Source organism: Gymnoscopelus microlampas (assembly GCF_963454915.1).
Source record: "Gymnoscopelus microlampas genome assembly, chromosome: 15".
Classification (NCBI taxonomy): Eukaryota; Metazoa; Chordata; class Actinopteri; order Myctophiformes; family Myctophidae; genus Gymnoscopelus; species Gymnoscopelus microlampas.
Genome location: NC_139952.1, coordinates 40031542 through 40044691, shown reverse-complemented (window position 1 = coordinate 40044691; position 13150 = coordinate 40031542). Strand labels below are relative to the sequence as shown.

At 43.3% G+C, this 13150-nt stretch overlaps 1 protein-coding gene across 5 annotated transcripts; it reads left to right on the top strand.

Annotated features, from left to right (window-relative positions):
- The first annotated feature begins 2206 nt into the window (after positions 1-2206).
- aste1b (asteroid homolog 1b) lies at positions 2207-12752 on the top strand. 5 transcript variants are annotated; one of them, XR_014602495.1, is made up of 8 exons: positions 2207-2259; positions 5272-5522; positions 6394-6660; positions 6843-7894; positions 8581-8812; positions 9288-9480; positions 10214-11035; positions 11094-12752. XR_014602495.1 is itself a non-coding variant. In XM_084081412.1 (7 exons), the coding sequence occupies exons 2-7, from the start codon at positions 5285-5287 to the stop codon at positions 10581-10583; spliced, it is 2352 nt and encodes a 783-aa protein (XP_083937538.1). In that variant the 5' UTR covers positions 2207-2259; positions 5272-5284; the 3' UTR covers positions 10584-12752. The 5 variants fall into 5 exon arrangements, 4 of the variants coding, with proteins under 4 accessions (XP_083937538.1, XP_083937540.1, XP_083937541.1 ...); XM_084081412.1 differs by having other exon boundaries at positions 10214-12752; XM_084081414.1 differs by having other exon boundaries at positions 2235-2259; positions 5265-5522; positions 10214-12752.
- The last annotated feature ends 398 nt before the right edge of the window (positions 12753-13150 follow it).

Below are 13150 nucleotides of genomic sequence, written 5' to 3'. Positions count from 1 at the left end.
TAAAGACCTTAAACAGTACATAAAACAAGTCAACTACAACAAACTAACTTGATTAAAACAGCTGCAATCACGGTTTGAAGCTCATTCCATGAACTATGCCAGATGATCACATTTTAAATCTGAGGCTTTTTCTTTATACTATTGAAGTAGTTTTGAGAAAAATGCTGCTATTAGTATAACATGCATACAACAATGTATATAATATTATATAACATGTATATAACAACACAATGTGACATCTCTAGACTGTTTAACACAATGCTGTATCCTCTCCAACTGTATACTTTACCCATTTTCTTAAATTGTTTTTATCACATTTTGACACTTTGGCAATGTAAACGTATGTTTTCTCATGCCAATAAAGCTCCTTTGAATTGACACACACACACACACACACACACACACACACACACACACACACACACACACACACACACACACACACACACACACACACACACACACACACACACACACACACACACACAGGTTGAATCAGACAATTCAGTCATTAGGGACACACGGTACGATATGCACAAACAGAAGGCCGAGTATCAGAACATGACTGGTCATTCCATTTGGTTCCATAGTTTGTCTCCACACAGTGTTCGGCTCTATTCAAATTGTCTGGCTGTACTTCATGCCACACGGTGTGGCTCACTTTGGAGCCATCAGACCACATCCATCCACCCTCCCACTGAGCGTCACTCAGTCCAATCCAGGTCCGTCCACCTGATGGGTCAAAGTCATGGATCAGGGTTCGGACAAAGTTGTGCTCCTCAACGCTGTGGATGGACACCAGGTTGGCATCTTGAGAAACGCAGTTCAGCTCTGCTTGTCCCCAGGCCATACGTGTACCGACATACTTGTAGCAGCGGTCATTAAAGCTAAACCAGGACATTGGACAGGATCCACGCTGTAGCTTCACCTCAGCCGAGGCAGCAGCGTGCACGGTGTCTGGTGCCAGCAGGCCCAGCAAGCATAGGAGATGAGGAATCAGGAGGAACATGTCAGCCTGAGGTTGTCTCTCTGTCAGTGGAGCTTGGATTGGAGTCTTCTTGATGGGTCCCTGTGACTCTGTTGATGTCTGTATCTTACAGACGTTAGGCTGCTTCTCTTTATATCTGCTCTACAGAGGGCGTCTGCACAGCTGGCTTAATATGATTGGTCCTAAAGCATTAGCAGCAGCTGTGGTGTTCACATATTCATTTGACCCACACCACCTCTCTCTCTCTCTCTCTCTCTCTCACAGACACACACACACACACACACACACACACACACACACACACACACACACACACACACACACACACACACACACAGCTATTTCAAAATAGCCGATGTAGAAGGTCTGGTATATCTACTATTTTCAAAGTAATATTGGAGAAAAAAAAAGAATATTTGGAATATGTTATCTTTGAAACATTTTAACTATTCAAATCTTGTAATCTTCTATATTTTCACTGTTCACATGGGGGTTCGCGGACAAATACATATTAATTTGGGGGTCCTTGTCATGAAAATGTTTGAGAACCACTGGTTTAACAACATATTAGGAAGCAAGCCCAAATAACTAACTGTACACTTTAGAAACAAGCCCCCCCAAAAATACACAAGTCGCTTATAATAAGCGGACATGGCAACACTCCTGCCCATTATGTTTCGTCGTACGACTGTGTCCCGCACCGAAAACAGCCGATCTACAAGCTCACAAGCTTGTAGATCGGCTGTTTTCCGGCAGGACTTGTTCTTACACTCTCGCGAGACCCACTGCGACGCCCCCCATCTCGGACAGTGTTGCCATGTCGGCTTATTATAAGTAAATATTGGTAGTGGTTTTCGGGTTTTTGTGCTTGTTTCTAAAGTGTAGTTGCTTATTCAGGCTTGCTTCCAAATGTTTTAATTATTATTTAAGTGGTTCTCAAATATTTTCATGAAAATGTTTTGCGCCAGGGAGCATTTGTTTTGTTAGAAGAATGTTTCAAAAACATTCCAAATATTCCATTATTTTATTTAAGAGTTTTTGAAAATAGCAGATATACAAGCTCACAACGCTTGTAGATCTGCTAATTTCAAATAGCCGATGCATATATAGGTTTAATTAGTATTCATGTGGCCTAAGTTGCTTCTTTTGGGCTTGTTTTCCTAGACCTGATTGCTTAGTTCTCTCACACAATATGTCAACACTGGTTCCGGAAGTGGGCTGTGTTTCAATCTCACATGTAAACATAAGAAGACCAAATAAAGTGGGAAGAGGTGGGTTGTTGTACTACTTGATTATTTCCAGAGCCTTATATGATTATTTCCAACTTCCATTGCCTTTTTGAAACGCATCGTTTCCATCATGTACTATATGTCAAACTGTGGCAACGTGATCTGATTCTGTTTTTATATTGAAATTAAAATGTTCTGCTGCACAAATTAAGTTCCCTCCAACAACAACGCTTTCTGTTCACATCCACTGATCCGCAAAACATTTCCTGATTGTGGTTTTGTCTTTTTCCATGGCATTCTGTTATTGGTTTTGTCATAATAGGAACTTTCTGTGGCATTGTTTTTATTTTATTTTAATGTATGGTTTTAGGTCTTCTTTTCAATGGCATTTTAAGAGGATTGGTAGGATTCATTTAACATTATACACTTTTAGTTTCTCAAATGTTTTCAGTTTTAGTTTTACTTTCAGTTTTGGGGGTTTTCTTTTTGTTTGTTTTTATAGCGCAACATCACCCGCAAAGGGTCTCACTTCACAGCATTGAATATACAATAGCAAAAATGCAGCTATACACTAGTAGTACATATAACAAACAATACAAACAAAAAAGATGCAATAGATGTATCCATCTACACATTTGACCAGACAGTCAGACCACAATGCACAACCGTAAAAATAGAAATGGCAGAAATCTATTCTAGTCTTTAAAAGACAAAACTTTAAAATCAACGAAACAAGGCGGGCCAAGCAAAACAACAAAAAGTTACAATTTTAGCCAGGTCAGATTTAGAGGTCAGGTTAGCCATGGTTCACATGACGCTTGTATGACAGTCATGTTTCAGGGCAGCTTCTCTGACAGTTGAAGGGAGAGCATTCCAAAGACAGGGGCCACGATGCGCAAATGCTCTGCAAACACAAGACTGCTTCTTTCTGGACGACGGTGACAGGGCTGTCACGATTACAAATTTAAGTTGATGATTAATTGTCACACAAATAATCGAGATTAACGATTGAATTGTGTTTTTGCCATTGAACATTGGAACATATGAAAATAAGTTAAATTTCTGTTTGCCTTTTAGGCTTCATCAAACAAAAAATGCACAGGGCAGAATGGCAGATATGACTAGCTTAAATATACAAAGAAATAACTGCCATATTTAAAAAAAATAAAATAAACATAGCAGATCTACAAGCTTACAACGTGTCACAAAGTGATGTGTTGTAAGCTTCTAGATCTGCTATTCCCGCTATTTTTGGAAAGTGATTTTTTTTTTTAAATAAAAATGTATGAACATTTTTCAACATGGAAACGATTATGCAAAAATAATTGTGATTAGATTGGTGACTGAGAGGTATCCAGCAATTTGGGAGCATAGCAACCGTTCTTGAATGTATGGTTGGTTGTATTAACTGGACATACAGGATAGTGCAATAACGTGTTGATGTAATATGATCAAAACTATTAGAAATACATTATTTCGCTCTAAATATCCACAGGTTGAAAAACTAGATACATCTTATGTTCTGGACACTTTATTTTATACTGTGAAAAGGATATTCTACCTGGAAATAACCGTTTGTTTACGAACATTCAAACATAATGATCTCGTGCAACAGGAAAGGTAAAAAACACATATTTCACATAGTTGACAAAAAAGAAGAGAAAAGGTTGTTAACAATGGTTGTTTTTGATCAACTCGATTGGTCACCTCTGTAGCCCACCACTGGCAATGTTGAATCAGATGGTTCCGTTGTGGCTATGTATTTTCTGTATGTTCCTGTATTAACTGTACATTTCTGTACACAATTACCTAGTGATCCAATCAGTTGTTCAAGATCCAATCAGTTGTTTGATTGGCCTTGTTGAGGCCGGAGATGCTATCAAGCACACTGAAAACACATATGCATACACTTAACATGCACTATCATGCATTCCATCCCATAGACATCTAGTTACAGACCATGGGAGGAGCATGTAGGGTGCTAAGTCTCTGTTTCACAAGGCAGCTTTGCATTTCCCAATAGAGCCATTCCCTGGTACCAGACTGTGGTTGTAGTACACTGAAGACTTTTAAGAAAATACTTTGGAAAAAATCTGTCTTGTGTCTCGGCTTTTCCCCCCACTATACTGTATACACATCACTCGGAACCCACTGGTAAGTCTAAAATCCTCCTCACATTTATATTGATTCGAGTTTCAAGCAGTTTTATTTGTCACTGACTTATACCGGTGCAAGCAGCGAAATGTTGTAGGAAGTTGTCCCACAGATTGTGCTACATACATACGAAAAGATAATAGTGAGGAATTATCACTCACTATTATTAAGCAGGGCTATATGGCCTATACGCTAATACTGAGGGACTTTTGACAGGCATAGTAACTTATAATTAGCAGCGTTTCCGTGTGTTGTCATGACAGATCTTTTCCGTGACATTGATTCTATTAGTCTATAAGGCCAGCTCATCTCAGCAGCAGACCAAATGGAAAATAGACCAGAAAAACCCAGAAGTGACTTTGAATGCATTAGGAGTAGAGCTGTGTGTGTGTGTGTGTGTGTGTGTGTGTGTGTGTGTGTGTGTGTGTGTGTGTGTGTGTGTGTGTGTGTGTGTGTGTGTGTGTGTGTGTGTGTGTGTGTGTGTGTGTGTGTGTGTGTGTGTGTGTGTGTGTGTGTGTGTGTGTGCGCGCGCGCGCGTGCGTGCGTGCGTGTGTGATTGTATGTATGTGTATATATATATATATATATATATATATATATTATTTTGTATCTATCAAAATGCTATTTGTCTCCGCCAGGCCGAAAGGCATGGCGAGAGTATGTTTTTTTTGTATTTGTTTGCTTAGAAAAATGTTACAAATGTTATCAAAAAGAAGATTTTTCAAATTGGATAGAATTGATTTAGCAGTTTTTGAAAACATCAGTGGTCCAAAACCGGTATCGGCATCAGACCCAAAAATGTTGCATTGGTCAGGCCTTAATTAGGAAAACAATCCACCAGCAGCACACACCAGTTGATAACCGTTTCAATGTTCTACGCTATGTCGTTCTAGACTAGAGACCCTGTGATCCTATGGGTGTGCAGGGACTGACCAGCTATGTGGAGGGGAACAGACACTTCTTCCAGGATGTCAAGCTCAGGGACAGCCGCTTGGTCATCGACGGCTGCAGTCTGTACTTCCGCCTCTACTTTAACCATGGCTTGGACCAGCAGCACGGAGGGGACTACGACGCTTTCTCCTGCCTGCTCTCCCAATTCCTCTCCACCTTGGCGGCCTGCAACATCCAGCCCTATGTGGTGTTGGATGGAGGTACTGTAGGGTGGGAGGGAAGCGGCCTCTATGGGCCAGTTTTCAAAGTTTGGTTAAATGTAAAATGGTAAATGATGCATTTATACAGCACCTTTTACCAAAGCGCTTTACAGTGTGTTACATTACATTCACCCATTCACACACACATGTACACACACACACACACACACACACACACACACACACACACACACACACACACACACACACACACACACACACACACACACACACACACACACACACACACACACACACACAGCTGAAGAAACCATCCAAGGCACCAACCTGCTCATCTGGTTCAGTGTCTTGCTCAAGGACACTTACCCAGGGGGAGCCGGGGAACAAAACCAGGGACCTTATGATTCCCAAGAGGCGTCCTGAGTCACTGACACCCAATGTGTCACCATCTGTAGACAGATCACTTTGTTAAATGTTTTTGGACAAGATGAAACCAAAGCAAACCAAGCAAATTACTCAATGAAATCTATTTTAAACTTGTCAAAATTTGTCCCATTTAGAACACACTCGTGATCATACCACTCCAGCGATCATAGTAACCCATGAAAAAAAAGAAACCTGTTTAACCCCTTTAAGACCTGAGGCAGATTCTACAAATGTCTTCTAAATCAGCAGTTCTCAAACTTTTTCGTAATTCAACATTATCATTTTTTTTTAAAAACCCTTTCAATATTTGTCAAAAATGTTCAAAATTAGCAGATGTACAAGCTTGCAGCCCGGCACTAAGTGACGCACTGTGAGCTTGTATATCTGCTATTTTTGAATAGCCAATGCTAAAATCTAAAATGACACTGCGTTAAAGATTATCGGTAAAGTGTCTGAAATGACATTTAAACCTATTTGTCTCCAGGGATGGATCCCAGCGACAAGAAGTTCTCGACCTTGCGAAAGCGCCTGCAGTCCAAGATCAAGGAGGCGGATTCTCTCTGTCAGGGTCGCCACGGCTCCATCCTCCCTCTCCTCACGCGGGACGTCTTCGTCCAGGTCCTCACCCAGAGCGGGGTCCCATTGGTCCAGTGCCCGGCCGAGGCAGACTGGGAGATCGCCTGTTTGGCTCGCCAGTGGGGCTGCCCGGTCCTGTCAAACGACAGCGACTTTTACATCTTCAACTTGCCAGGTGAGGTTTGTAAATACACAGTAAAAACAATCAGTTGATAGAAGACTACTGTTGGTGAGATGAGCAGAATGATACCTATTTCAAAGATCTACTTTTTTGTTTGTTTTTTGTAACTTGTAAATTGCTTCCTTGTCATCTATACTATACGAATACAGTTTCATCCTATGTTCTCTCACCCCCAGGTGGTTACCTGCCGTTCCAGTTCTTCCAGTGGACCAACCTGAATGGTAAAGCTCCTCACCATTACATCTCGGTGAAGCGCTACAACACCAACTCGCTGTGCCGGCTGTTCGGGGGCATGAACCGGGAGCTGCTGCCGCTGCTTGCCGTCATGGCCGGTAACGACTACAACATGCCCAAAGGCACCGACTCCCTCCTCGCCATGCTGGATCTGAGCAGGCCGGGGGGAGGCGGCGGCGGGGGGAGGGGTAACGGCGCCCACTCCCGCATCGAGCGCGTCCTCATCTGGCTCTCGTCTTTTTCGGGCCCCGGGGAGGCTCTGCAGCACGTGAGCACCCTGATGGGGGAGACGGAGGGGAGGGGAGGACGGGGAAAAAGAGGAGAGGCGGTTACGCTCAGCTCCCAGCTGCGGGCCGGCATGAAAGAGTACGACGTCACACCGCAGAGCCCCCTGGCTAGCTGGTTCTCCGGCGGCGACGGCGCGGCTCCGCCGGTGCAGCTGCCCGGGCTCAGCCAGCTGCCAGAGGACCTGTCCTGGGCCGCGGCGCGGGGGCTGCTGCCCCCGCTGGTGCTGGACATCCTGGTGATGCGCAGGATGCTTCTGATCCCGCAGGTGGAGAACTGTCGGCTGGCTAGCAGCCACTGCAGCGCGCGGGCCATACGCCAGGCCATATACGGCATATTACTGCACAGAGGAGGACTGGGTCCAGATGCGCAGGGGCGGGGGACGAGTGGAGGAGTTGTTGTTGAACAACAGCTTGAGGGGCCGGGAGAGAACATCATAGGCCAGGGTAATAGAGGCGGGAGAGGGCGGGGGGCAAGGGGCCGTGGTGGCCGCGGCGGCTTTCAAGGCGGAGCAGGTAGGGGTTATCGTGACCAAAGTTTACCCGTTCAGCAGGACCAAATAGCAGGCCAGGTCAGCAGCGGACATGCAGTCGGTGCAGGAGAAGCTCCATGGGTGGAGGAATATGATCGTCTGGATCTCCAGCTGAAGAGGAACCAGGTGGAAGCACGCCCACCCAGAACCCCCATACAGCTGGACACACTGGGCCAGGTATGGCATGTCGCAGAATGAGCTTTTTACTGTTGCAGACAGTAGCTGTGGGTTCAGTATTTGGGGGATATCTGTGATGTACCATACATGTTCTGTAGAGGAGACAGAGCACTAGCAGTTTAGAATAGGGAAACTTGAAGCACTTAAAGTTTCCCCATTTGAAGAGAGTCTGACTAACAAGAGTCTTGTCTTGTTAGTCAGAATTTACTGCGTGGGGGCATTTCTAACATCGCACCTGAGTGAACTGACTTCTCTTAAATCACTGTTTCCCAAACATTGGGTCGCAGACCAATTTTTATGGGTCACAACTAAGTAAATATCCCCTTTGGTTTTCTACATACAAAATAAATATATATATTATTTCAAAAGTTTGAACAAAAAAATCACAACTTTTCATCAATTAAAAACAATATTAGTATTTCATAAATAAAATGAAAAACATTCCAACAAAAAATTAAAATTAAGAAGTAGTGCAAATAGCAGATCTACAAGCTCGCAACGCAGCACGAAGTGACGTGTTGTGAGCTTGTAGATCTGCTATTTGCACTAGTTTGGGTCCCGGGCAAATGTCTGATTTCTCTGTTGGGTCTTGAGCTAAAATGTTTGGGAACCACTGATTTAAATGACAATAAATGGAGTTGAACCAGTTGAATTTGAGCTTTCGTCTTCTTAATTCCACCCTGTAGGCTCCTCTGGCGGCGCGACTAAGCGTACTTTTGGACATCCTCAGTGTGAAAGAGATCGCCTTGGCTCCCATCCCCCCCCACCTCAAGCTGGCTGCAGCCGTGACGGGCTTCTGGCTGCGAGAGGCCAGTCCACGTCCCTCACAGCCCCAGCTCCTAGCTCTGGTGCTGGGCATGGTCTATGGAGATCTGTCCTGCAACACCCAGCCTGGAGCCACTGACGACCAACTCAATGGTAAGTCTGAAAGTTGAAACCATGTATCTCCATATATGTTTTTACATAAGTTAATGCCGTACTTCGTCGTAGAAGAGTTCCACGCAAAAGTAGGGAAAATAACCGATCTACAAGCTCACAACGCGCTGCGATGCAATGCAAAATCTTTGATTGTCTTTTTTTAAGTGGAAGTGAAAGTGGTTAAGTGTGTCTCGGCTTTATAAATATTGAACCAATGAAAAGTATTAACAAGAAATTAAATAATTACTACATTGGATCCATTGCAAAACAGGTAATTATTTTCCATTTCCTGACAAGTAACAGTTTTGGACATGCGAGGTTTCCACCCGACAGCGACAATCTGTATTTGTGTGTGTTTCTGTCAGTCCATCCACCTGCATGACAGTCTATCATGGATTCTTTGAGTAGTAAAAAAGGCATTTCGAAACGTCCGGATTCCATGACGTATTTTGCCTTTGTGTACTACTCCCAACAGTTCCACAGAGAGAATGTGCCCCGGAGCAGACCCCGTGGAGCGGACTGGACCAGCTGCGTGTCAGACCAGGGCAGAGGAGAGGGTTGGACGTGGGCTTGGCTCACTGCATCAGCCAATGGCAGGCCTGCCTCTGGAGCACACTGTGTCTCAACCAGCTCCTCCTGATGCCCCTGCCTGGACCACACCTGTCATGGTAATTCAGATGGAACAAGTAGAATGCACACATACGCTGCTTCTCTTTCCACGTCTAGTCTGTCTCACCTGCTATTGGATGCTTGGGTATAACAGTCAATCGAACTGATTTAATCGATCTATTAAAAAATATTGTTTTTAAAAGATAATTTAGAAGATACCATTGTGTGATGTAGAAGAAAATGGAGCTTAAGTGGTTAGTCCGTCTAATCGAGTTAGTCGATTATAAAAGATTTTTAATTAATCATTGGAATAATCACTAAGAAAATAATCAATAGTTGCTTGTCTTAGTTGGATGGCAAAGTGGGGATTGGGGCTTGTCTCTCCTGCTTCGCATGTGGTTTACATAATATTCCGTCATCTGCTACTGTTGGTTTCCCTATGTACAAACATCATAAGATGTTTATTTGAAATGTAGAATTTACCTGTTGGATTATGGATTCATTCTGACTTTCCTCGTGTGCTGCACACACATTAAAATAAAGGTGTATATAACACCCTTAATATCATGATTTTCTCTTAACCACGTAAGTTGAACATACAGTTTCTCCTGCATGCGAATACCCACCCCTGTACTGCATTAGCCTGGCATAGTCAGACTAATATCACTGCGGAGATATTAGCACTGGCAGATTCGTCTATAGTTTCCAGGCTAGTACTGCATTTTCAATTTTACTCATCTGATCACTGTTTCTGTCTGTCTGTCTCTCTCTCTCCCTCTCTCCATCTTGCAGGTTGTTCAGTGGCTCCTTGGTGCACGGCCTGCACAGGTCTCTGAAAGGGGGTCGACCCGCCAACTCCCTCCTACCCGGCGGATCCCTCTCTGAGCAGCTCTACCGCTCTCTGCTGGACGCCGTGAAGAACTGCAGCAGCACCAGGACCCAACAGCATCCGGCTTCGGCGCCGCCGCCCGCGTACGGGAGAGAGAAGAGGCGGGGAGGTGGAGGGAGAGGGAGGAGAGGAAGAGGGGCGGCAGGAGGAAGAGGAGGAGGAGGAGGAAGAGGAGGAGGAGCAAGGGAGGGAGGGGGAGGGAATGAGCAGTTGAACAACAGGTTTGCCCTCCTGATGAGTGAGGAGGAGTTCGAGGAGGAGGGTGAGGAGTGAGAAAGAGGGGGATCATTTACCTAGGGAAGTGGTTCACAAAGTGGGGTCCGGGGCCTGGGTTCCAGACGGGGTCCCCAGCAAATTGTGGTAATACAGCATCCCGGTCATTTGAACCACTTTATCCATGTTTTATACGTTGGCTATTGAAAAATAGCAGATGTACAAGCTCACAGCGCGTCACTTTGTGCCGTGCTGTGAGCTTGTACATCTGCTGAACACAAATCTGTTCCTCTGGGGGTCCCTGGCACAAAACATTTTCAGATGGGGGGGTCCGCGGTCAAATATAAATCAATTTGGGGGTCCACTGACCTAGTGCAAGGGTTCCCAAACCTTTCAGGCCGCGACCCCCCAAAAGAATCATAATTCAACTGGGCACTCCCCACCCTGACAAGCTCTTGTAATTGTAGGAGTTGAGGCATTACATTTTGTTTGACTCGATTCCACAGATAAATGTTGTGAAAATAGCCGATCTACAAGCTCCCAACGCCTCGCAGTGCGAGGCGCTGGGAGCTTGTAGATCGTCTATCTGTCTCTTTCTTAGGTAATAGTTGACAATTTGGCTAATTTGGTATTAAAAAGGTCTTAAAAGTCAATTGTCACTTTAGAAATGTGCAGAGACCATGTATACACTTACACTGCATGTTGGTTTGCTTACTGTTGAGTGAGAAAACAATGGTGCACATTAAGCTAATCATCTGGGGACCCCCCTGGTGGTCCGCGACCCCCTGTTTGGGAACCACTGACATAGGGGCCCATGTGTTCTTCTGGTGGCAGGACATTCCAGTTGTTTTTACACACTTTACTCAGGGATCGCCATTACTGAGGAACCAACCAGTTTTTATTCTGTATTGCTCTGCTTCTATATTTGCACTAACTTTAAAGGAATAGGATGTAACTTTTCCCTGTATGTTAGATAAACAAAACAATAAATACATGTTTTACCAATCACTTCCCTCTATACCAGCAGTTATCAGCCACTGGAGTAGTGTGGTGGTGTTTACCTGCAGGGAAATTGCCATATCACTGTATTTTGGTGTTTTCACTGTTTGTGGGCAGTGTGTTTTTGCAGGTTAACACCACCACACGACTCCAGTGGCTGATAATAACTGCTGGTATAGAGGAAAATGATGGCTAAAATGTATTGTTTTTTATGTAAACACAGCAAAGTTACATACTATGCATTTAAACACTTTCGATCTGGTGTCGCTATTATTATTTTTATACATTTTCAAAAGATATATAGCCTATGTATATATATATATAGCGGAAATAGCATATGTGAGGTTGTAGATCTTCTATTTTGACTATTCATAAGACAAAGCAAGGATTAAGTAGTTAATCGGGTCGTGCTTAACGAAGAGTAATGTCGGCGCAATTATGAAGTTTTGTCTGAACTCTCACTGTTGCCAATTCAACACATCAAAATATTATATAATAATGGTCTTAATAGTTACGTTTACCAAAGCACACTTTGGCCTTATGTTATTTTAGCCCAAAGCTCATAGCTTTTTTCATCATTATGAATTAAATCTTGCCAAAACAAGGCACACTGTACAAAGTATGGTGCTGGCATGGGTGATAATTATTTCTCAAATCACTCTGCCATATTTTAAAGTGTCAACGACAACTAGAAGATAATTGTTAGTTGAACCTTATGAAATGGTGTCTCTCAGACCACAGTCTTCAACAAGTGCAGTACATTCAATCATTTTCTGTAATTGTCTACTCTTTTGTTGTTGAAAATGTCAAATTCATACATTTTGGAAGAAATACTATCTGTTATCATTATCTACTAACCACATATTGTTCTGGGAAAACATGTTTGATCAAATTGTCTGTGGTTTTCAGGTTAACTTAGATGTAATGCTGTAAAGCATTTATTGATTACATCGATTTTATACGCACATCTAAGATGTACGTATAAAATACAGAGATCTCCATACAGCATATGGGCACAAAAGGGACAAAGACAGCCGGGTACTCTGTCAAAGCCCCCGACACTATGACTCAGACATGTCAGTCGGATCTGCGGTGCGTCTCTAGATGTGAGGGCTGCATAGCGGGCCGAACCTCTAGTTAATAAAAATCACTTTTAAGATGTGAACCACTAATGCTGTTTCCTTTCACAAAGTGAAAACAAACTTCCTTTTTACATTAAACAATTAAATAAAATGAATGCTGAAACGCTCAGTCTTGGGAAGCATTTGTCTCGTCTTCACTGGTCTGCATGTCAAGTACATTTTATTTAAACTCTATAGCACATTGCATACATGGTTAAATCAACGCTTCAATGTTTCACAAAAAAGATACACAGCTCCACAGCTGATACAGAAATGCCCCCCGCTTAGCTAGTATACCAGCTACAGTATGTTCATGTTCTTTCATATTCGGTTCCACTCCCAGCCAGTGGTGTAAAGTAACTAACTACATTTACTCAAGTACTGTATTTAAGTACAATTTTAAGTTATTTTTACTCTCTTCAGTTTACAATTTTCGAAACTTTTACTTCTACGCCCACTTTTATTACTCCGCTACAATATGAAAACTTTAGTTATTAGTTACTTTGT